Below are 22847 nucleotides of genomic sequence, written 5' to 3'. Positions count from 1 at the left end.
CTTTCAATCTCACAGCTCGGTGGACTGCTTCTGGAGCTTCAAAAGGAGGACAGCTCTGAATTAAAGTTTTGGTTGCAAAACTTAGATTCTGTGATTTTATATTAATCCTCTTACACAGACAGGTCAAATACAAGTATAGAAGTCAAAACAGTGTATTTTATATGCACCATGAAAAATGTATTCAACCTAATTGTATTGATGATAAGATAAACATCATCTCATCAAAATGCTTGTAAATTTGTCTCTTGAATTTTTGGTGGTGTTTTTCTGTTTAACAAAGCAAGTTTCTGCTTTCAGTAGTCTCATAAAACATTGGGAGATAAATTTGATAAGAATAAGAGTTTTAAGAGATTCTCTTTAATCCCAGCAAGATGATAGATAAGGTTGTACACTGCTAAAAGCGTTTGGAAGAAAATCAGTGGGTACAGTAGTCCAAGTTCATAAAACCATAAGCAGTATGGAACATAGAGACAAAGGTGTGGATACAAAAAAGAATGTGAGTATACTAAATATACCAGTAATTTGTAGTATACTGTACTTACACTTTGTTAATGTTTATTATTGTATATTTTGGACTAATGTAAATTGATAGTAATAAATACTGTAGTATACTTTGATATTTGTGCTAGGGTTTAAAATTGTACCCAATTATTTTATTAAAGCTTGATATTATAAACACTAAGGTAGTAAAATTAAATAAATTTGCAACGCAGCGAGCATCACTTTTTTTAATTATGCTTGAATAACATATACAGATCAATTCAATATATGGAAAATAGTACACAATATGGTGGGTTACATTACATAAACATAAATATAAAGAGAGTTAAGCTAAAGGATTGACACCATTGTAGAGTCTTACAAGCAACAGTATTTTTTGAGTTCCTCAAATTAAATATATCAATATCTTTCTTAAAGATAAAAAATGAGTTTTCTTTGAGAATTTGCATTTGGGAATATAACATTTAGCAAGGAGAAGCAGCAGATTAAGATTAAATTTGAAGTGACAAGGGTCTAATCTCATAATTTCACCAAAGAACAAATTTTTTTTGGTTTAAACAGAAATTTAAAGAAAGATATCTTTTAACAAAATTTGAAAAGTCAACTCAAAATATTTAGCACTATATACATTCCCAAAATAAATGAAGGATTGTCTAATCAGCCTGATAACAAAAGGTGCACAAGGGGGAAATATTATTATTTAATTTAGCAAAGTTATAATTAACTGGGTAGCAATTGTGAATAATTTTAAAAGAAATCTCAACAAATGTATTAGGTAAAAATATTTTTCTTTTTTTGAAGGAGACAGAAATCTTCCCATACTATATCATCAAATTTTTTTTTCCAAAGCAAGCATCACTTGATGAGAGTCAGGCCGCCTGCGTGATGATGAACTGTAAGCGCTCGTTGTTCGGCTCTCGCGAGAGCTACGTTGCTGCAACAAAAAAGAGTGGCTAAAGTCTCGCGAGACCTTCAAGCCCGGTACACCAGTGGTTCATGGGACATGTAAAGATACCTCAATATTAGGGGTTCCCCTCTAAATGCGTGTAGAATTTAAACCTATTTTTTAAAGTCAATGATTTAAACTGATTTTGCGATTTTGTTGCCTTTCCGCTCTACTCGTGCGAGCGCCATTGTGGGACGGGTTTGCAGTACTTCTAAAAAGCAGCTGAGGTATCGTTAAATGTTTAAAATTCCAAACATTTTAAATTCTACAGCGTGCTTTTGGTATTAACTGTAACTGTTCAACTGTAAATGTAATGCTTATTTTAAAACTTGAAAACAAATAGGACAAATTTGACTATTAACACGACTATTAAATAAAGACTATGAAGAAAACGTTAAATTCTCTGGGATTTCACCTCACGAAGGAGCAGAATAAAACGATTAATGAATCTTAAACGCGACTATAAACGTATTTTATAGACTAACATACCGCGTTTGTTGCACAAACATTGTTTAAAATGAACCTTAAATATTACAAACAGTTTTAAGTATTTTTAACTTTTTAATCGTGTAGAGAAAATCAGCAAGTCGTACGGTAATCTGAGTGTATGTTCCGTTTAACCACTAGATGGAGCTGTAGACTCGTGGACCGTGCACGTAGCGTTTAATTTATGATTCCGCTTATCAAACCTCAGAACACTGTTAGCTTTTCTATATTTCCTTCTCAGATTAGATTTCATTACATTTTGCTTGACTCTTTCTTTTGAAAATAGACTGGAACATTTGTTGCAATTTCATACAATGTAAATCGAAAATTAACCTAAAAATTACTTTCAGTTTTAGGAATACATAGCTGGCATGAATGTCTTATCCTCAATAACAGCAAACAGCATTTTCTCAAGCAAAATGAACTATCAGGAGATTAGTTTGCTCAGTGTAGCTACTGTGCCTTGTGCAATTTAATAACAAACCACCGTGTATTTGTGAAATGTTAGTTTGTGCAGATATTGCTTTCAGAATACATAATGTTGTGCCTGTGGACAAATATATAGATTATGAACTTATATTACAAACCAAACATAGAAGTAACACATTATATACTGGAAAGAAATAGATGCTACATGATTGAAAGAAATTATAATCTAGCTTTAATTTATACAGTGTATATTGATATTAATTTTGATATTTTATCTCAGTTGTTTTAAAGCTCTTTTTCAGATCACAAGATAACAGAAGTATTTTAAGGGGAATCTTCATAGACGTTGTGTGTGTCTGTTTTTATACACTCTCACTAAGTTGGTACGTTTTACAGCTGTTTGTCTCTTTAACTCTTTGATCACAGACATTCGACCGTAGCTGTAAAGTATCTGGCAAGTCTCAAAATAATAGAGGCCTGGATCTGCTCCATTTCACCAGCTGGAAGGTGTTGATTGGACCTTTTTTGGGGAACCAAGCAAGCTACAGCTCTGCTATAGTTGGTAAATGCATCAGAAGATGGATGATTTACTGGACAAACGGCATGAAGGTAGCTTTCACCATACTCCCGTGTAATGGAAACACAGACATGCCTCATTTCAGTCCCACGATATGCATTCACTTACTGTCACAATCCCCGTAATCACGCGGAAGCACTTTTTTTCAACGCAGAGGTACACACTTGCCATTCCTGCACAACTGGATATCAATCAAAATGTATCACTATGAATATTCTTGGCATTATTGTGTTAGAATTCACAGATACTCGGGTCGGCTCTAAACGCAATGTGCTTCTTTGTTAGAACTGCACCACACTGTGCTCCTGTATACTGCTGTGAGTGAGATCTTCATTAGAAACCTTGAGCCCTTCACCAGGATCTGTGCCAGGTACTCGGTCTAACAGCCAAACATGTTGATAATTAAACCCCTGTAATCGAGAGGTGTTATCACAACAATTAACAGCAAAAATGTGAGGGTATGATAGAGTGTCTCAGAATGTGTGGTTTTGTACTTCTTGTTTTAAATTGGAATCCGAATGTTATACAATTATGTTAATCGGATAATAATTTGTATTTAAAATGTGCCATTATTTATTAATACCCAATACATTTTTTAGTATGCATTATGACAGTCGAATTGGAATACAAACATGAAAGCAAAGCAAACGAGAATGAAAGTTAACAAGTAGTAGCTAAACAAATGTTGTTTATTTAGTAATTTAAGTGTAAGTGGATTGTTTTAGTATATATTTCACAGATAATCCCATCTTGGGAGAGAAAGAGCAGATGATTTCAACATCATTTCTCTTCCGTTCTTTTTTTCCCAGAAAACACATTCGTCTCTCTCCTACTTTCCCTAATTCTCCAGACATATTCCACTCTTTCTTTTTCCCCTCTCCCTCCTCTTTTCCTCCCCAAAGTTGGCTTCCTTTGCCCTCGTTCCTCGGCATCAGCTGAAGACCCAGCAAGGCCCCCATACACAATGAGCTTTAATTGGGTTAAGTTTGTCCGCCACAGATAACATTTCTCTTTCTGTGGAGAATAAAACAAATTGCTGGCACTAATGGCACTGTTTAATGTAGCTCTTTTTATTATGGATGGAGGAAATTAGGAGGAGACTCCCAACAGAGCGCCAATGTCGTGGGAGTGAGTGCATTGTTGCAGCTCATCAGAAAAGCGTTTTTGCTGGAGCGCCGGCCTCCTTGCCTTCGTTGCTCGTCTTTTTCTCTCTCCCTCTTTTGAGTATTTTCGGAAATACTGCAACACTAAAGGACGAAGGTGTTAAAACGAGATCCGATTTTTTCGCACGTCATACCTGTTCTATGTCCATTGTTTATTTTCATGGTTTAATGCCCTTAGTTCTTAAAGCTGGTGTGTCTTTGTGCAAGTCTGGGGCAAGAGCCAGTGAAAAGGGGGCTATGAGGGGGGCTTGCTATTGAAGTTTTGGCACATGACACGGTTGGGCTAAAAAGCCTGAAATTCGTTCTCCGTAGCTTTCGTTCTGAAGAGGGTCTCCTTTTAAAGTCAGTCGTGTCGCCGCAGCGAGCTAATGGGTTGTGAGGACAGATGCACACCCTGGCATTTAACACGCCAACACCTGAGAGTGTTTGGAAGACAATCAGCAGTAAAAATGTAATGTTCAATCTGGATTTTTATGGTGGCTAATCAGGACTGATGAAGTAGAGGGTACATTAAAGTGCAGCCGAGCGGTCAGCCCCAATCTGCGTTCCTGCTCTGCACCTCTCCCTTGTGTGCCCGCGTGCAGTCGGATTCAGCACCGCCGTCCAACGGCTGTCTGGGTCACTATAACAAACAAACGTGCTGTTTTATGCCCCGTACTTATATGGAATCCAGAATGAGGCAAGGACAATTAATGCTGTGTGATGGCATATTTTAGTAATCCTGCATTTGGATGATATACATGTCGAGGCAATTAAAATTTTGCTATAAGCTCCTGGCACCGCTTTCTTCTTTTCTCCCGTGCTTTTATTATAGGCTGCACCAGCGCAGGTCACTATACAGGGCTTTTAAACGGCCACACGTCAGTGTCCCGAAAGTAAAATTGAAATCGAAATATGGTAATAAAATAGTTAATTCCTTTGGATCTGCTTCAGATCCATTATCTCAAAGTGTGTGTTTTAAATCTCCTTGCCCGTTTTACAAAATGAAATGGGCACTAGGAACCACATCCCGTACCCTTGTAAGTGTGATGCTCATGCACTTTGTTAACAAGACAAAAGAGTGTTGGCTTTGCAGTATTTAAATCAGTTATGTCTAATTATTTCATACAAAAATAGCCTATCTAGGGCAAAGCCAATGAGATGTAACATTGTCTGCGGAGGGGGGACCTGGCTGAGTTGGCGTGAGTTCAGCTGAACAGAACACAGAATACGCTGTAGGCAACATAAATATAACATGAACTCTCCAGGACTGTGACATGACAGTCGGGGAGTGTTTAAGAGAGCTTTTTGGGGGTTACGTCGCCCAATAGATAGTCACACGGAAAGCACACCTGTATGGAGGAGGTGTAAATGGGACGCTGTTTAATTTTTGCTAAATTTTAAAGATTTGTTGTTGCGTCAAGGGGGAAGTAGTTTAATATCAAAGCTATTCCATTTATACGGTTGTAATAATGCAACAATTAAATTTCCACTTTTTATTTCTGAATATCTAAATGTTCAATTTTTAAAAAAACAAAAATAGTCGAAAATCATCCAAGTGTAAAAAATGCTTTGCCATTAAAATCCTCCTTAAATAGAAGCAGTGTCATTTCCAAACAGGACCACCACCTTTGAAGTTCACACCTCTTTTTCTCCAGCGTCTCAATTAATTTTATCCACATGTCTTGTAAGACTTATTCTAAACTGTTCATTGTTGCAAGAAAAAAATGTAAATCCGTACAAAGATGACAGAGGGTGTAATCGCTTGCTATGTGATTTCACAATGCCACTCTATCAAACCATTCAAGTCTCGGCTGTCCTTGACCCTTAAGGAGCTTGTAATGTGGGCTATTTTCCTCCTTTGAATTTATCCGAGAAAAGGGACCACTGCGGCGAGCTTTCGCCCCTTCGTGCCAGCGGCCTCTCTCTATAGGACGCCAGAAACGCGTTTAAAAGCGGTCTCCAGGCGCGCGCTCATTTCAGGGGGAGTTCAGACGAGACAAGAGGGGCCCGGTCCTCCGCAGGCGGTCAATTTTAAAGGCCGCTCCGTGGCTCGACGGGGCGCCTGGCTCAATCTGCAGGACATCCCGCTGACCGAGACAGGGAGCCCACCGTGTTATCCATGACAACGGCCGAGTAGCTCCGACACACCGCGCGTGAGAAGCGAGAACAAAGCGCGCGTGTGATTTTGACCATTTCTTTGCTTGATTCTTGCCAGAAACGATCCGCTTTTAGTGACTGGACATGCAGACGGCCAGACAGATTGAAAAAAAATGTCAATAAGGCCTGATGTAGGCTGTATATGTAGCTTATGCAACAAGCATACGAGATGAAGTAAATAAAAATATATATCTCATAAAAGCAATTCGAATTAAAGTACATAAATTATCAATCAAACATTGTAAATATGTGCATAACATTTTGTGCAATATTAAAATTGTCTCATAATCTTCAAACATGCACTAAATCAATTACTAGTATTGGCTATATTTTAAAACTTGTTTTATTTTCCAAACGGATGCGATCATTTTAGTTACATAAACAATTATCATTTGATCGTTTTATAAACTGGCGTATCGGTTTTAAGACCTTAAATCATCAGTAAATGCCCCAAAATACTTCTATTGTCGTAGTATCCAATCGACAGTTAAACGCTGGAGTGAACCCAAGATGATGGCACCGGTACAAGAAGTAAAGAGGGCAAGGACCGCAAAAAACCTGAATCCAGTCCGTCTTTTTTCTTGCACGCTGCAGAGTTTCCTCGAAGCTCCGTGTTTTGGCCCCGATCCGTGCTCCAAGTTAAGCTGTAGTTTCCATGGCTGACCATGGTTTGGTGCTGTTGGCTCTCTCTGTCTGCTCAACCCAGGCTGTGCGGAGCTCCCTGCGGGATCAGAGCGCTCCCCCGCCGGGACCCTACTCTCACATCCTCCTGCTGGGACACGGCTACATTTCCAGCCAAGCCTGGCTTTATTATGTGTGTCTGCGCTGCAGCCCCGCCAGCAGTCGGATCGGGAGGCGGAGGGAAGACCAGAGTCAGGACAAAGAAAAAGGCAGAGAGAGGCTAGCGACTAGAAATATTTACTGCTTTTAAGACGCAAAGACGGGTATAAACAAGAAGAAAAAAATCCCCACAGGTAAAAAATGCCGCGTAAAATGGCATTACGAGTGCCACCTTCCGAAAAATAAGAGCGCAACGGAGGACGCTTCGGCGTTTGCGGGATCACCAACGAAAAAAGACAGTTCCGACAACTACAGAAAACAGAGGAACACGAGGAAGAAAAACATTTAAGTCAAATCTTGAACGTTGTGTAGTCGATTTGCCACATTATCTGGAAGTATCGGCACCTCGCGCTACTGATCAGGTGTGATCGTAACGCTACAATTTGGGCACGCTCCGCTTCTAGAAACTCTGAGCGCGTGTGTTCGCTCCACCGCTTACGGAGGAACAAAAGAGCGTTTGCGTCTCGAGCACGGGGATACGCGCAAGTTATCCGGTAAATCTACAGGTTGAGTCGCGCGTCTGGAGAACTTTAATCGTGGGAGTATCAGCGCGTTGCGTCTCGTGCCATTGCTCTTCTCTCTCTTCCTTTAGGACTATCGAGACTGAAGTTGCCGCATTGCAACAGGCAAAGTGAAGAAACCTCAGAAGTATCAGCGCGTCACCTGTGCGTATTTATCAGAAGGGACACGATACGCATCAAAAGAAGCAAAATATCGCCGTTAAGACGGAGATGTCTAGACGCAAGCAGGCCAAACCGCGCTCCGTTAAAGGTAAGCGTTTTTTATGGATACAACTCACATGACCAATGAGATTTCGTGGGTTAAACTGGCGGGGATTGTGAAGTCTATCGATTTAAGGTTTTTGCGTTGTTTGGTGAAATTATTTTCGGAAATCTAAATTATGGCTTTAGACATGGGAACATGATTACGAGATGAAAGTTTTTCATTTTGATGCCGGGTTTCTCCAGTTCTGCTCTGGAGTGTAAGGTACCCCTATGTAGTAAAGATGCTATTTTTTCTAAAATTTTGAGTTTATTTGCAGGCCTACCATTATTATTTATTTTTAACTATTTTATTCTGAAAATAATTTTATTATTTTTATGTGTTTGTAACACTACAAATATTAAACACTAATGTTACTTTTTGGTCTTTTATGTGTAAATTTGACATAATTTGAAATCTTTACGTAGTACATTTTAGACACCCCTTCCGATTAATCCAAATTCTGTAAATGAAAATGTGTGTCTGGTAACAGATCTCGCTTTGGTGTGTTTTCATCTGTGGTGTTTATTGTGTTAAGTTTATACCTGGTTGTCAGTTTTGACATGACAGAGTCAGTCACACATAGCCCATCTCATTCACGCCCCTCCTACAGAACTCTGTACTCATAGGCAGGTGAATATAGGACCAATAAAGGCCTGCTGTTATTTTGTCATGTCCATCAACAATGTGTAGCAAATATTGTGCTGCTGGTCGAGATATCACTTGGCACCCTCACCCCAATACAAACCAGATGGGCTTTCGGGTGGCCATGTGGCCCATATTACTACCCCCTCCCCCAAATAATAACCAGTTTTTTGTTTTAATTAACGGCACAATCTGCAGAGGTTTATCAAGAGGGAAAAAAAAAAGCTTGATATAAGGTGTAAATGGTTGAATGCGTGTCAGCTAAACTGAAAATTTACCATTTTAACAATCATCCTTCAGTAATTATTATTGGGGATATTTAACATTGACGGAACCTGCTGGTTGCAAATCAATTCTAAACAATGTTGTTGAGTTGTTTTGGAGGTTGAGATGGGGAGAGACAGCAGTCTATCCATGCCCGTAATCAATAGCTTATTATTTTAATGTGATTTTAATACTTCCATGCGCAGTGATAGGAAAATAATATATATTTAAAAAACATCCATTTACTTTTTGCATATTCATATCTTTTGTGTTTATCAACATCAAAAAATGATTTTTAAAGCAAATTTCGATTGCATTGCAACATTTGCGATACTGCAGTTTTATCGAGTATGCATTCGCCTGCTGCAGCACAGGGGTTTGGGAGTAAACAGTGATTGTATTGACTCAGCGATGCACGTCAATCAGAGGCCAATTAAATATGTAACCAAGGCTCGCTGTGTCCCTATCTCAGCCCAGCACCTTTAGCTTTGATTGGTATGCTTGGAGATTAGAGGGACACCAACAATGTGTCTGAGTGTGGTATGCATAAAATCATTTGTGTTTTTTTCAATGTCATGTATCTTGTGCATTAGCTTGTTCATCCAGAGGTTACGCTTGTTTGTCACTATTTTCTTCGTTTGATATGTTCAAATCTCCAGGTGTTGTGTTTGTAGAAAAAAAACATGCAAAATATAACACATGGAGTGGGGGTCTTCAAGAAATCATGCCCATCACATTAGAACAGGAATTGTTTTTCAGTAAAGCAAGTCATGCACTCACATCACATCACATTACATTAGAAACTGTGATTGCCAGCGTTTCTCACGAGAGAGAGAGAGAGAGAGAGAGAGCAAGGGAGAGAGAGAGAGATTATTTTGAAAGGAAAAAGACAGTCAGTACTTGTCAGAGTAGAGGGAGCTGCGCTTATCAAAATATTATTTCTCTCAATTAATCCCTTTTTAATGTGTGTCTATGCACTGAGTGCTCTGCCGTGGCATTCCTGTTTCATATCTCCACCGTCCCCATGAGTGTTTCATGCATTATGTAGCGATGATTATTACTTAATTACACATTAATAAATCCCCTTCATTTGCAGGACATTAAGAGCGAGATGAATGCACACGACAGGATTGGAGACAGCGAGGGCACTTATTTCGGTTTTTTAGTGTTGTTTACAACCTCACAAATCAAATTGGACCTTTAACTCTAGTAAAGGAAGAAAACATTCAAGCTTGTCTGACAAACGGCATTACACGGCATACTCACACATATACACAGTGACGTTTCTTTCTATTGTTTTTATATGGGGGTATATGGATGAGTTTGTTGTTGTTCTCACTCAGTGTTGAAATGTCTTTAAGGAATGCGTTGAGCTCTTACTGCAGAATATGTATTCTTCTGCAAAGGCTTGGACAGGGAATTGCATAATTACTTACTGTTTTGAATGTAAATTTTAAGATATGCTTTTTAGCAACTGAGGGACTGTGGAACGGATAAGACTTTCGTACATAGATGTTCAAAAAAAATTTTAATGAGCGAATAAGGCATTAAAAAGTAATTGAAGAGAGATGCTATCAGGTGTGTAGCTAAGTTATATTGTAGCTCTGATTTTCGTATACGAGACTTCAAGGTGCGCATATCTTTGACCGATCTGAGGTTTTCACTTCTGTGTTTGAGTATTGTTTGAAACACTGCCAGGTTTTTTTTGCGGGTGAAGATGTGTTATATATCTAAGGAAAGTGAAAGAGGCAGTGAAGCTATAATGTGCTGTTGGGTAATACAACACAGTTTTTTTCTCAGCACAGTAGATATATGTGAGTGTTTATGTAGTGGTGTGGATCTCATCTCTTTGCTTTTCTTCCTTTCAGGAACCATCTGGTTTTAACATTAAATGGCTTTTTTATTGTCACCTTGGCTTTTGGCAACGGCGCACAAGTTTCATTGGCCAGTGGGTTGTTGTAAAATACTGAAGTGAGTTACCATAGGGCTGAAAAGCCACAAATGAAGAGATCGGGGAACGACAAGCCCCCCCAGCATTCTTATGTATCCATGTTTGTGTTTCTCATTTCATGCTTCAATTTTTGTGAACATTCCTTTTTTGGTACGCTTAATCACTCGATTGCATCTGTTGCACATTTACAACTGATGGTTCATTGAGAATATTGCTTTTAGTCAGTATTTCCAGCTTTGATTGTATTGCCTGGAACAAATAAATGTATTATTTTCTTAATTTTGTAATGAACAAATTACAGTGATTTTTTAAGTTTATGTATTTATAATGAAAATTCCCTGAATTAAAAAAATAAATAAATATGGAAGCCCAAAATGGGCTATTTTTATAATTGATAATTGAGGATGAGGTCAGTATTGTAGTGGGTTTGTGCTTGCGTGTCTGTGTTGACTGTTGTAATGGTAGATGAACCACAAAATAGATTTTTATGCTCTCTCTTTTTTGTTTTCATTGACTTCACAGCATGAACAATTAGTTAAATATCTCTAAAAGTATTTCATCAGGACCAGGAAAAAATATAATTGCGCACAGTTTGACAGCAGCTGAGGTCTTTTTTAAATGGCGGTCTTTGGGTGTTGATGTGACAGATATCATAATGTTACTTCATTCTTTTCTGAAATTGCTGGATGAGCACAGTTTTCATTCTTGTGTTGACATTTGTTATTGAAACTATGGAAGGCACCATCCGATTTTCCTTTCAAATTAACAAATTGAGTTTTTTATGGATATGTCTCATTCCTATACAATGTGTAGTGCAAGATAAGTGTTTTGTTCACGTTCCCTCAGACAAGCATTTTCTTTTACAAGACGCGCACCTCCGATCCTTACTGCAGTGACCCCTGTTGGTGTGGAGATCATGGGCAATTCTTCCTGTCTGTAATGGGGTGTAGGATGAGGGCAAAAGAGGGCGGGTTTGGATGTGGATTTCTCCCCGTTGGCCAGTGTTCCTGCCAATGACAACTCCTTATCAGCAGCCTGCCTGCTAGTTTTGCCGGGAAGGATCTGTCTTAATGTAAGAGCTCAGTCGTACGCTCTGCCATTGTACCGGCTTAGCCACACGCTTTATCAGAAGGCCTGGGCTCAGTGGCCCGGAACCGGCGCTCGCGGCGGACCCGCTCAGGACCCGCTCCGTGCCACGCTTGACTTCTAAAGAGAAGGCGTTGCTCAGCTACTGCTGTTATTAATTCTGTTTGTGTGGTTGCCGTTCCCAGCGCCCCCCTCTTATTTCCCCACCAAGTCTGCCAGCCGAGGCTCCCCTGTCAGGTCTTCCCAGAGGATCGCGGCCGTTCTAAGATGCTGCGCTCTGGAACCCGGATTGGGCTGCTGCAGAGGGCAGATTAAAACGTGCTGGAACAACGTGAAGAGAAAGAGTCTCTCAAAGCTGCTCATACCCATGTAGATTAAACATGGCAGCCATTTTCACCAAGTCCATCGAGAGTTCGGAGGACTTTTGTCTGTGCCGTTTAGAAATCGCATTGTTGTACGTTTAAGCATTTATGCTTATCTATTCACATTGTAAAAATGTACCTAAAACTGAGCACGGTTTATATTGCAAGGTTGGTTTTGTGGTTTAGAGTCGTCACACAACCTATCTGCGGTTCTTGTTTTGAGGTGGGAGTGGATTACATCAAAAGTTTGAAGTGTGTGTGTGTGTGTGTGTGTGTGTGTGTGTGTGTGTGTGGAATCGACTTTCCCTATAATTTTAAAAAGTAAGATGCAATCTCTTCATGGAAAAGTTTCTGATATTCAAAGATGCATGGAAGCTCCTTTCCCTCCTCTTTTCTTCTCTACTCTCCCATCCTCTCCGGGTGGCTGCACTACGACCCTGCCCCGTCTCGCTGGGCTGTACATTAAACATAAGGAAAGGGGGCAATTAAGCCCACTCTCTACACCTGGCTGATGCATATATTTATTGGCCTTTCTCCCCGCTGGACAGTCTTTGGGCACTGGCCTGAGCTTTTCGGGGATGGTGATGAAGTGCTGTGGAGGTCATTAATGAGGAGTGCTGGTGCTAGGTTGACCCTTGCTGCACCCCTCTAGAGCCCCCTCTGACCCCTCACCAGGTCATCCGCTCTCCAATGGCTTGAGTCTTCAGGGGGCCTTTCAAGACCAGTAAAGGACTGATATAGCTGGAGGTAAAATGTTTTTCTCCGTGTGTATACGCATGTATGTTTGAGCGGGTGCCCACGCACATAAAATTCGCTTGAGCGTTTGTGGCTCCTATTCTCTTAAGATCTGAACCTATCGATTTCACAAGACCTAAAAAGTTTTCTACCAGCAAGAACAAAACCAGTAAAATCGAGATAAGAGAGTTGAGCCGCCTTGAACACGGATAGAGTTTGACTCTGCAAAATGAAACTTTTGAGTAATTTATGGAGTTCATTGGATGTCAGGACATCTGACTCTACCTTGTTTCAAGCCGTCCAGCAATTATGTTGAGGAATAGAGAGATGTAATTGAATTGGGAGAATAATAAAACCTAACCGCCACTCTTCGCTTGTCAATTAATGTAACAGGCTCTAGAAATGCTGACATGACCCATGCATTTACATTTATGCAATCACTTGGAGTGCATTGAAGGTATGCATTTTTCAGTACTGGGAATTGAACCCGCAACCTTTTGGACTGCAACGCAACGCTCTACAGCAAGCTACAGGAACAGTCGTCTCAGTGTGCTGTTTTGTCACTGACAGATTATATGCCCTCAGACAGCCCACTGCTCTTTGTGTTGGGTTTGCAATGCCTTTGTAAATTGATTTTAAGGCGTGAAGCTTCCTTGTGTTATCCTGAGGCAAGTCTTAACACTAGCACAGAAGCCTTTTTGGCTCACACCGAATTAGGCCTCATTGTCAAAGGCCCTCCGTTCTGTTAGCCCGTCTGACGTCAGAGAAAGACGAGCCCTTGATCCCGGTGTCGGCCTTGTTTTCCTTATTTTTCTTCATTTAATTCGCCGTCAAACAGCAAGTCCCCCCCTCCCGCAACGTCGTGGATAATAACCCGTGCAAACAGCGGGGCTATAGTGAAGAAACAATTAAAGTCGCTCTTCGTTTCAAAGCACTCGCACACACACATACGTTCACAAAGGGAGAGGGGAAAAAGAAAATGAGCGGAATAATGACATTTACAAAACAGCCGTTCATTGGATGTGTTCATTTGTTGGTTAAAAGTCAGGTTTTCCATTGTGTGCAGTTGACTTAGCATGTGTGCTTTTTTGGAGGGCTGCTCCTGTATTCAAGAAGCTCCCAGAGGAACTGAATGAGGCAAAGAGTGATTATTACTCTCTCCTCATCGGCTTCTCTCTCTGTTCACCTCACTTCACCGCTCGCTCTCCCGGCTGAACGTACAAGCTCAAGTTTATAAAGTGAATGTGTTAAAACTTTGAAACTTCTAAAAATGTATTTCCAAAGAATCGTATTTATTTCTAAGTGTGTTTATTTTGGACTGTTAATTTTTTTACAGCTCATTGCAATGCTTTTGTCTTCACTATTAGACTTGAATGGTAGGGTAAACGCGCATGAAAAAGTTTTATATGATTCAAGTTTGTTTTAGAAATGTCTCAGGGTGCTAAATTATTACACACAAGAATCCTTAGGACACAATTATAAGTTTGGTAAGTTCAAATACTGTATGGATGCTCCTCATAGCAAGAAAGACTCCATTTTAAAGTTTGCATGTTCAGTCCAAAAACATGGTTACGTAAATTGGAGATGTCAAGTTGTCCTTCCCCCAACTTGTGTGGATAGATCAACTTAAAAAATATAGCGACACGTCTTGCTGGTTTTCAAATGTCTCATGATGGAAATGCATGCAAGAACCAATAAGATTTGATATTATGAAGAATAAACGCATGATGTTTCAAGAAGCAGAATCTTACATTTTTTCTGTTGTGTTTATTGGTTCCCATTGCGTTTACATTTCTACATTTGAGAACGCTTTTATCCAAAGTGACTTGCAGTGCATTATTAGATATACTTTTTTTTTAATGAGCATTTGTGTTTTTTGCGATCGAACCCATGATTCACTTAGCTATACAGGAGCACACCAACAGTACTGCATTTGTGACTCACTTTGATCTATTGTTATTAGCTTTTAAAACAACACTTTTTAAATGATGGCGTGTAAGTTATATAAAATATATTATAAACTAGTGCTGCCTAATGATTAGTCACAACTGTTTGCAGAATAGAAGTTTTTGTTTATATAATTATTATACACAGTACATCAACAAATATTATATATATGTATATATGAATATATACAGTACTGTATGTATATATATATATATATATATATATATATATATATATATATATATATATATATATATATATATATATATATATATATATATATGTGTGTATATATAATTTTAAGGAAAAAAAAATATATTCATATAATAAATATTTATACTTATATATATTTATAAATAATATTTATGTAAACACACAAATGTTTATACACGTGTGTGCATTTATATATACATAATTATTATACACATTACACACAAATTTCTATTTTCTATCAAATTTCTATCTATTATAAACCTAAAGCGTAATGAGTGATATTGCATAAATACAATGCTTACTGAAGGAGGAGAATTTGTCCATTGATAACCAATATAAATATTATAATTACACTATCTTTGTGTTGTTAAGGCTGACCTAGTGAGATGTGTTTTTGTGCAAGTAGTTAATTTTCAAAAAAACACTGTGTTTGTGTGTTTGACAGTTTATGTGCTGGGAACATTTTGTTTTTTTTTCTTGTAGTGTTGTGTTGTTGTGTCTGGAGAGGCGACTCTGGTGTTTTGATGCTTTTTCACCTTTTTGCCATCACACACGCTCGGACGATAGGCGTTCTGCATTTCAATTCAAGTGACGTGTGGTTGTGTGTTAAAACATTGCCAGAGAGACAGAGTTTACTCCAAACTGTGTCAAAACACTCACCACATCCAAACCGCATCAGTTAACCTTATGTTATATCTCGTCAGCTTAGTCCCCAGGTAAAGTTCTCCATGTTACAGCCACAGCGTGTATTTAATCATCCATCTGCTGGTCCTTAGACGTGTGTGTTGTGCGTGTGTGTGTTGTCAGCAGCTCTGATTGGTGTGTGTATCTTTGTTGTTGTGGTGTAGCCTGGTAAGAGTTCATGGTGAAGGGTCTCTTTCAGCATACTACACAAAAAACAGGGCAGAGAGAGGTGCGCAGAAATTATTAAACACACACACACACACACACACACACACACACACACACACACACACACACACACACACACACTCAATTCTTCTTTATTCTCTCTTTCCTGCTCCGCTTCTCTAGCCTAATAAATGCTTCATGTCACCATCAAACAGGGCCTGACTTGCTCCAGGAGAGACAGAAAGAAGGAGAGGAAAGAAAGAGAATTGGAGATGGTAGGCAGGGGGGTTGTGGTCTTTGGGGTCTTGGTGTTGATGGATGGACAGACGGACGGATAGACGAATGTTAAAAATGTAAAGTTGTGCTTTTTCTGTAGTGACGGACAAGGACAGGCTGTCCAATTTTCTTTCTTTCAAATACACAGAGTCAGAGGTTGCTCATGTGCAAACCCACAACAGCATTATATCTTTAGGCAAAATGTATAATGCAGTACTGCAAGCTTTGGTAATAAAATAATCAGTCTGTGGTCTTCTGGAAGACTTTAAGCAAAATACTTCTGCGGGAAGTGTAAAGGTTATTTTATTGCCTCCGTTGTTGTTGTTGTTGTCTTGTGCACTTTGGTTTGAAGAGTAATAATGTGCAATGTGTGTTATGTTATCAGACGACTCGATGAGTAAAGAGTTGCAGTACTTTTTGAGTTTACGCAATTTTCCTGAGATGAGTTACTTCTTGTTTTCCTCACTTTTGTAAGTCGCTTTTGATTATAGCATCTACTAAATGCCTAAATGTAAACCCACATTTTCACTGTTTTCTAAAGTTTTCCATTTTCAATAACATAATTACGATGTCACCATCAACTGGAAGTAGCGATTCCGTGCTGTGACGTATTTCCGATTGACATAATATCGCATAAGGAAAATAGTGGGAGTGACTTGAATTTTCCGACTGTGCTTTGATTGTATATAGAAAAGTAGGCGTTTCATTCAGAAATGAAACTTGCAGCAGACTGAAAGTTATAGGGGGCGGAGTTAAAGAATGCTCCCGCCCAAGCCGTCTAGCTGATGTCATCAGAGAATAAACATCAAAAAGGGCAGAAGTGCATTTTCAGATTTTGATAAAAGTTTGTCCGCACATTAATAAAAAAAAATAATGATTTGCCCTGACAATATTTTTAAAATAAATAATTGCAATATTGAATAAAAAATAAGATGTTTTAGATTCGATTTCATTGCGACTATAAGAGTAATTCAATAATTTAATTTAAATAATAAAAAACCTATGTAATTCACTGAGTTACATAACTTTTAACTTGTGTGTGTGTGTGTGTGTGTGTGTGTGTGTGTGTTTATCTTTAAATATGGGGAGGAAGACCCCTGAAAGATCACTGAATAAGCATTACCCCCCTCCAAACACATGCACACTTGCCTTTTGTATCTTGTGGTCATACTTTATAATAAAGGTCGCTCTGGAGTTCATTTAAGAGGAACCCCTCCCACAAAATCCCTATACACAAACAAACATGCACTGGCACGGTCTCCGGTGGACAAAACAAACAGTGGAAGGGTCTCAAAAGGAGCGTGATTGCAGAGTTAATCTGTCCTCTAGTGATGCAGGCCAGCCGCAAAGCTTCTTCAGAGAGGGACACATTGTAATGCCTAATCAAGTCTGTATCAAACTAAATAATGCTGTAGCGTGAAATTGGAAGCCGAAGTCAAAAAGCACTCCCCAGCCTGTACTACAGGATAAGGCAATTAAGACTCTCTCACTTTTTCTCTTTCTGTCTCTCTCTCTCGCACTCTCTCTCTCTCTCTCTCCCAGTCAGTCAGTCAGGCTGTAGTCTTATGTTTTTTGGGTGTAGCAGTGCTGTTCTTTCTCTCTCTCCTATTGGGTCAGTGGTATTGTTGGTGTTGTGCCGGGAACATCTATTTCTGGAGGATCCCCAAAGGCTTAGATCCAGGGAGGCTGCTGTCCCCTCCTAGGTCAGGGGCATTCGGCACAGGGCCTTCTTTCTCCTGCCAGGGGGTATAAACCAAGGATGGGCATTATGCACTTGAATACTTGACAGATAAATCAAGTATTTGAGGGGTAGATGTCTATTCATGCTTACTGTGCATTTATGTTACTATTGCTCAGTTGGTAGAGCATTGTGTTGGCAATGCAAAGATTATGGGATCAATTCCCAGGGTACATGCATAATGATTTAAAATGTCAATCTTCAATGCAAGTTTTTTGCATAAATGCATAAATGTAAAGGTATCTATGCTATTTTTCGTTAGATTTACCTATTTAGCGGAAAATAACTTTTTATAACTATTCTCATACTAGGGAAGAGTGGGGCAAACCCGAACCAAACGCTTTTTGGTTTTGGCTCAATTATTAAAAAAATATTTGAGCTTGATTAATTATATTTTTTACACAAGCAATACATCTCTGCTACATCTCTGCTACATATGACCATTTGAAGTTTCTATTTTTTACCATTCTTGGACAATTACACCAAACATGACAAAAGTGCAAATGTTACCCCATTAACCCCATAGGTGGGGTTAATTGTAACAGGCAGGGGGTTGTAACACTTGCTAAAAATTAAGTTTGCAGGCAAATATTTCAATGCTATTTTGTCTATATACAAATATATATACATTCATCCCTCATCTAACCATAATTCAATTATAAATGGATACAAATGTCTAAATATGTTAGAAAGCAGCACAATTATGACAAAAAAAGGACATGTTACCTAGTCTGTAAAAACAAATTCCAACAAAAAATTTCAAAAATTAAAAATTAGGGATGCTAAACAATTAATCGCGATTAATCGTTAGCAGAATAAAAGTTTTTGTTTACATCACATATGCGTGTAAACTGTGTATAATAAATATGTGTATATATATAAATATGAACACATTCATGTATAATTTTAAGAAAAAAAATGTATATATTAAGTATTTATATTTATATATAATATATATTATACATAAATATACAAATGTATATACACATGTAAACATTTCTAAAACATATACATGCATGTGTGTACATTTATTTATACAAAGTTATTATACACAGTTCACACACATATATGATGTAAACAAAAACTTTTATTCTGCTAACGATTAATCACGATTAATCGTTAAGCATCCCTATTTCAAATTCAAATTCTGAGAATTTTAGCCATTAATTTCATTCTGATTTAAATCTTTGACCTTATTCTATCAATAGTAAAGATATGAACAAAAATACATTTTTGACACACAATTTTTGATAAGACAGGCACATTTATTTTGTTGGAAAAAACTAAACGTTCAACGTTGTGCGACAATGTAAACGGTCCGTGTTACAACTAACCCCGCATTAGTTTTAGCCCCACGCACCCCTACAGCTTCCCATGGACAAATCACTCTTGTTTTTCCTAACTTGCTTTGAATAAAAGCATCTGCTAAATGAAAATGTATCATTTACTATACTGTAGGCTGTTTTCTCAATACGGAGCCTAGGAAAGCATAACTGTTACCTGAAAAATCACACCACAAAAGGTATCACTGAAAATTGTTTTGCAATATTTATGTTTAGTTGTTACTGAATTTGCAGCGTGAAGTGTTTTCTAAGCTTTTTAGAGTCATTGCTGTCACTTTCAAGTACTTTTTCTTAGTGTAAACAGGGGTTTTTGGTGGTTTGGGGATCTGCTGCCTCCACCGTGATCTATCCCCCCCTTCCCCCCATTCTCTATTCCCCATCCCATCACTGTTTGATGGCATCATGGCGGAGAAAACGTGATTATGGCGTTCTCCCTAGCGAGCACCGATCTGAACCTCATGTCACACTCGCTGACAGCCACACACAGCAGACGGGTTTTAATAACTTCTGCTTTCCCTCCATGTTCTCTCTTTTCCTCTTTGCTTTATATCACTCAGGCTTGTTTTCTTGCCTTTCCCTCTCTCTCTTTCTTTCTCACCCTCTCACTCTCTCTCACTGCAGGTATATTGGAAACATTTTTCCTCTTGTCTTTGACAGGCAAGACAGATGAAAAACAAATTTCAGATGTGATCTGAGGGCCTCTTTAATCTTTGACTATGTTTTCTTCTAGCGAACACGGTTGCTCCGCGGCTCACGTTTGCGTGTGATGTGTGCGTGTACCCGCGTGCCATTCTGGGTTACAGTTTTCCCTAAATCTTGGCGTTGAAGAACGTGCCTATGTACATTCTCAGTGCATCAGTGCCTCTGTGTGTGTTTATGCACTCTAGAGTGTTTACAAGACCGAGTCAAAGGGTGTCAAGATAAATATATAAACTTTAATGTTTTGCACTTTGTGTTAAAAAGCGAGGTAGTGGTAAACTGATAAGGCCCTCACAGCCTTTTTTACTGTGTGTGTGTGTGTGTGTGTGTGTGTGAAGGGAATTCAGAGGAAGAAGGAGAGGTGACTCTGCACTCAGGGCTTTCCTCAGGAAACCGATCCTCGCGTTGCACAGCCAGGAATGTGCCATGGATGTAGGAGGGTGGCAGAAGTGTTAGAGATAGAGAATGTGTCTACGTTTGAGATTATTTTATTTGCCTGGGTGTGCAAAATGTATGGTACGCTAAACTTCGGACACAATTGTCTTTTTTTTTGTGTCATCAGTTTGTCACGTTTTGAAATCCATATTGACTTGCAAACCCTATTAACTGTGTAAATTTTGGCAGTGCTTTTTGTAGAAAAGAGCAAAATGTTGGTAGAGCGGACATTTGTGAATTCTGGAAACCATTTTGGAAATAGTTTTGGTCATTATTTTTGCAATTTAGTAAAAATTGTAAATAAAAAAATATTTTATTTTTTTAGAAATTACACACTACCAATCAAATGCTTAGGGTCACGTACTCATTCTCATTTTTCAAATAATGATAAAATATGGAATTACATGAAAATAATTATGTTGTCCAAAATAAAAATAAATACGGTTATATTTCATGATCTTTTCAGTAGCCACCCTTTGTAAATTAATCCAGAATTAGGCCTTAGTTATATTAGGATATTAAAAGTGACACTTTGTAGTTTTTCAACCTTCATAATATATTTTCAAGACCCTTGTGATGGTACGTTGACTTAAAATAGTTTGAATGACATGTCTACCATAGCCTGATGCGGTCTGTATCGCTTTTACTCGTAAATTTGTGGTTTCGGGTAGTAACCCGAGCACAAAAAGAACTACAAAAATCTGCTTTACGGCATATGTCACTTCCTCCACTTCCTCAAATTCGGACGTGAGAGCGCAACTATTTATTTTCCTGATGTTTTTGTCATGGCCGAAGCAGCAACTAAGAAAAAGAAACCCAAAGTTTTGTCGGAGGAGAACAGAAAGAGAAAACGGGAGAGTGACAGAATAAAAAAATGGATGAGGATCAATATTGGGACAGCGTTTGCTCGCTATTTTTTATTTTTTGAACGTGAATTTTTCTGGAGGCTACTTGTAGAGTATAGAGAGAGCCTTATATCACGTGACACTGTGGCGCTGTGGTAGCCTTATGGACCTACGATTAGGGTAATCTGGGTTCGATTCCCCTTTAAGACAATTTTTTTATATAAACTTTAACCAAGAGACCACCGTTACAACTGGCTTGTAAACTTGATCTTTTGGCATTTTAAAAAATAAAACCCATGAAATTATATTCATTGGTGACCTAAAGAGTTGTCGTCTTTTCCTTTGCAACAGTGCTGTGGAGCTTGTGGCCTCTAGGGGCGCTAGACGTGAAAACTACATGTCTAGCACCCCCTAATGGTCAAAAAGTTCTGCGGTGTGCCTTTAAGTAGTTTTTACAAACATACCTTACAAAAAACAATACCGGTGTGCAACTTGAGATTAAATAATGGCGCAGATATAAGTTAAGATATGTAAGTGCAAGACCTTTAAAAATTAAGGCACCTCAAACATGCAATTTAGTCTGGAACTAGTGTAAGCCCTGTCCGGGAAACCGCCCCTTGATATTTTATCAACCACCAAGGTCTCATCCTGGAATGCTTTTCTTTTAAACCGTACTGAAAGAGTTTCCATCTGTGCTGGGCACTTATTGGCTGCTTTTTTCTTTACGTAGTCCAAGTAATCTATTTCAAACATTTTAAAAAAGATTTTTCACTTTGTAATGAACATTTGCAAGCATATGCCTTCAGATAATTAGAAGCATTTTAAGTCAAGTTATCCTGAATCTTTGACTAGTAGTGTAAATCATCAAAAGAGTATGTTGCTTTCGAGGTCTATACCGAATAGATGTTGTCAGATTACACTGGAAAATGTTGTATTTGGGATTCGGTGTATGTATTTGTTCGCCTGTGTTTCATCTCAGGTTGCCGTCACATCAGAGATGTTTTAGATCTCTAGTTGGTTCTTGTAAAAACATCAAAGTTACTTCAAGCTCTTCGCAAACATACAGTGCACCTAATTTTTTATTTTTTTAAGAAGAGATAATGGAGAATGGTCTTGACTAGTTACAGAATACATGCCTGTGGTAAGAAAGAAATAGAAAGAGGGTATGCTCACCAAGACCCTTTTTTGACTTCAGCTGTCCAAGTTCTCCCAAGAGAACGAAGCTGCCGGAAGACAACACAAGAGCTCTTGCCATCCTCCCACTCCTATGTGCTCTTTCTCTTTCCTTTCCACCATTTCCTGCCTTTACGGTGCTAACTTCCTGTCCTTCATTGCTGTTGCCTAGTCTGTTTTACTCAGATACACTGGTTAGGGTCATAGTTGTCCCATTACTTGTAAATGAAGTTGCGTTAAGATATTCCTGAGTTGATAAATGAGTGCAAAGTTGCCGCACCACTTTTAAGATTACTTTATTTACACTGGTCTATTATACCAATATGTTTAAAATCGGTTTGGTCTGTTTTCATTTTAGTCAGATACTCTTTTCCTATTTAAGAAGGGCAGTCCTTGATCAGCAGAAGCTGCAAAGAAGACCAGACTTTACACAGCACGTT

The 22847-nt window shown here is 38.7% G+C and overlaps 1 protein-coding gene across 3 annotated transcripts in view; it reads left to right on the top strand.

The window, feature by feature from the left end:
* The first annotated feature begins 5589 nt into the window (after positions 1–5589).
* znf423 (zinc finger protein 423) overlaps positions 5590–22847 on the top strand; it is a 160184-nt gene continuing 142926 nt past the window's right edge. Inside the window, exon 1 of one of the 3 annotated variants that reach the window (XM_065283298.2) lies at positions 5590–7852. In XM_065283298.2, the coding sequence (XP_065139370.1) occupies positions 7813–7852 (40 nt within the window). In that variant the 5' untranslated portion in view covers positions 5590–7812. The remainder of the gene's footprint in view (positions 7853–22847) is intronic. The other 2 variants (XM_065283296.2, XM_065283297.2) reach the window with 2 other exon arrangements.

Source organism: Paramisgurnus dabryanus, chromosome 9, assembly GCF_030506205.2.
Source record: "Paramisgurnus dabryanus chromosome 9, PD_genome_1.1, whole genome shotgun sequence".
In the NCBI taxonomy this organism is placed as follows: Eukaryota; Metazoa; Chordata; class Actinopteri; order Cypriniformes; family Cobitidae; genus Paramisgurnus; species Paramisgurnus dabryanus.
This window is presented reverse-complemented; position numbering and strand designations above follow the sequence as displayed.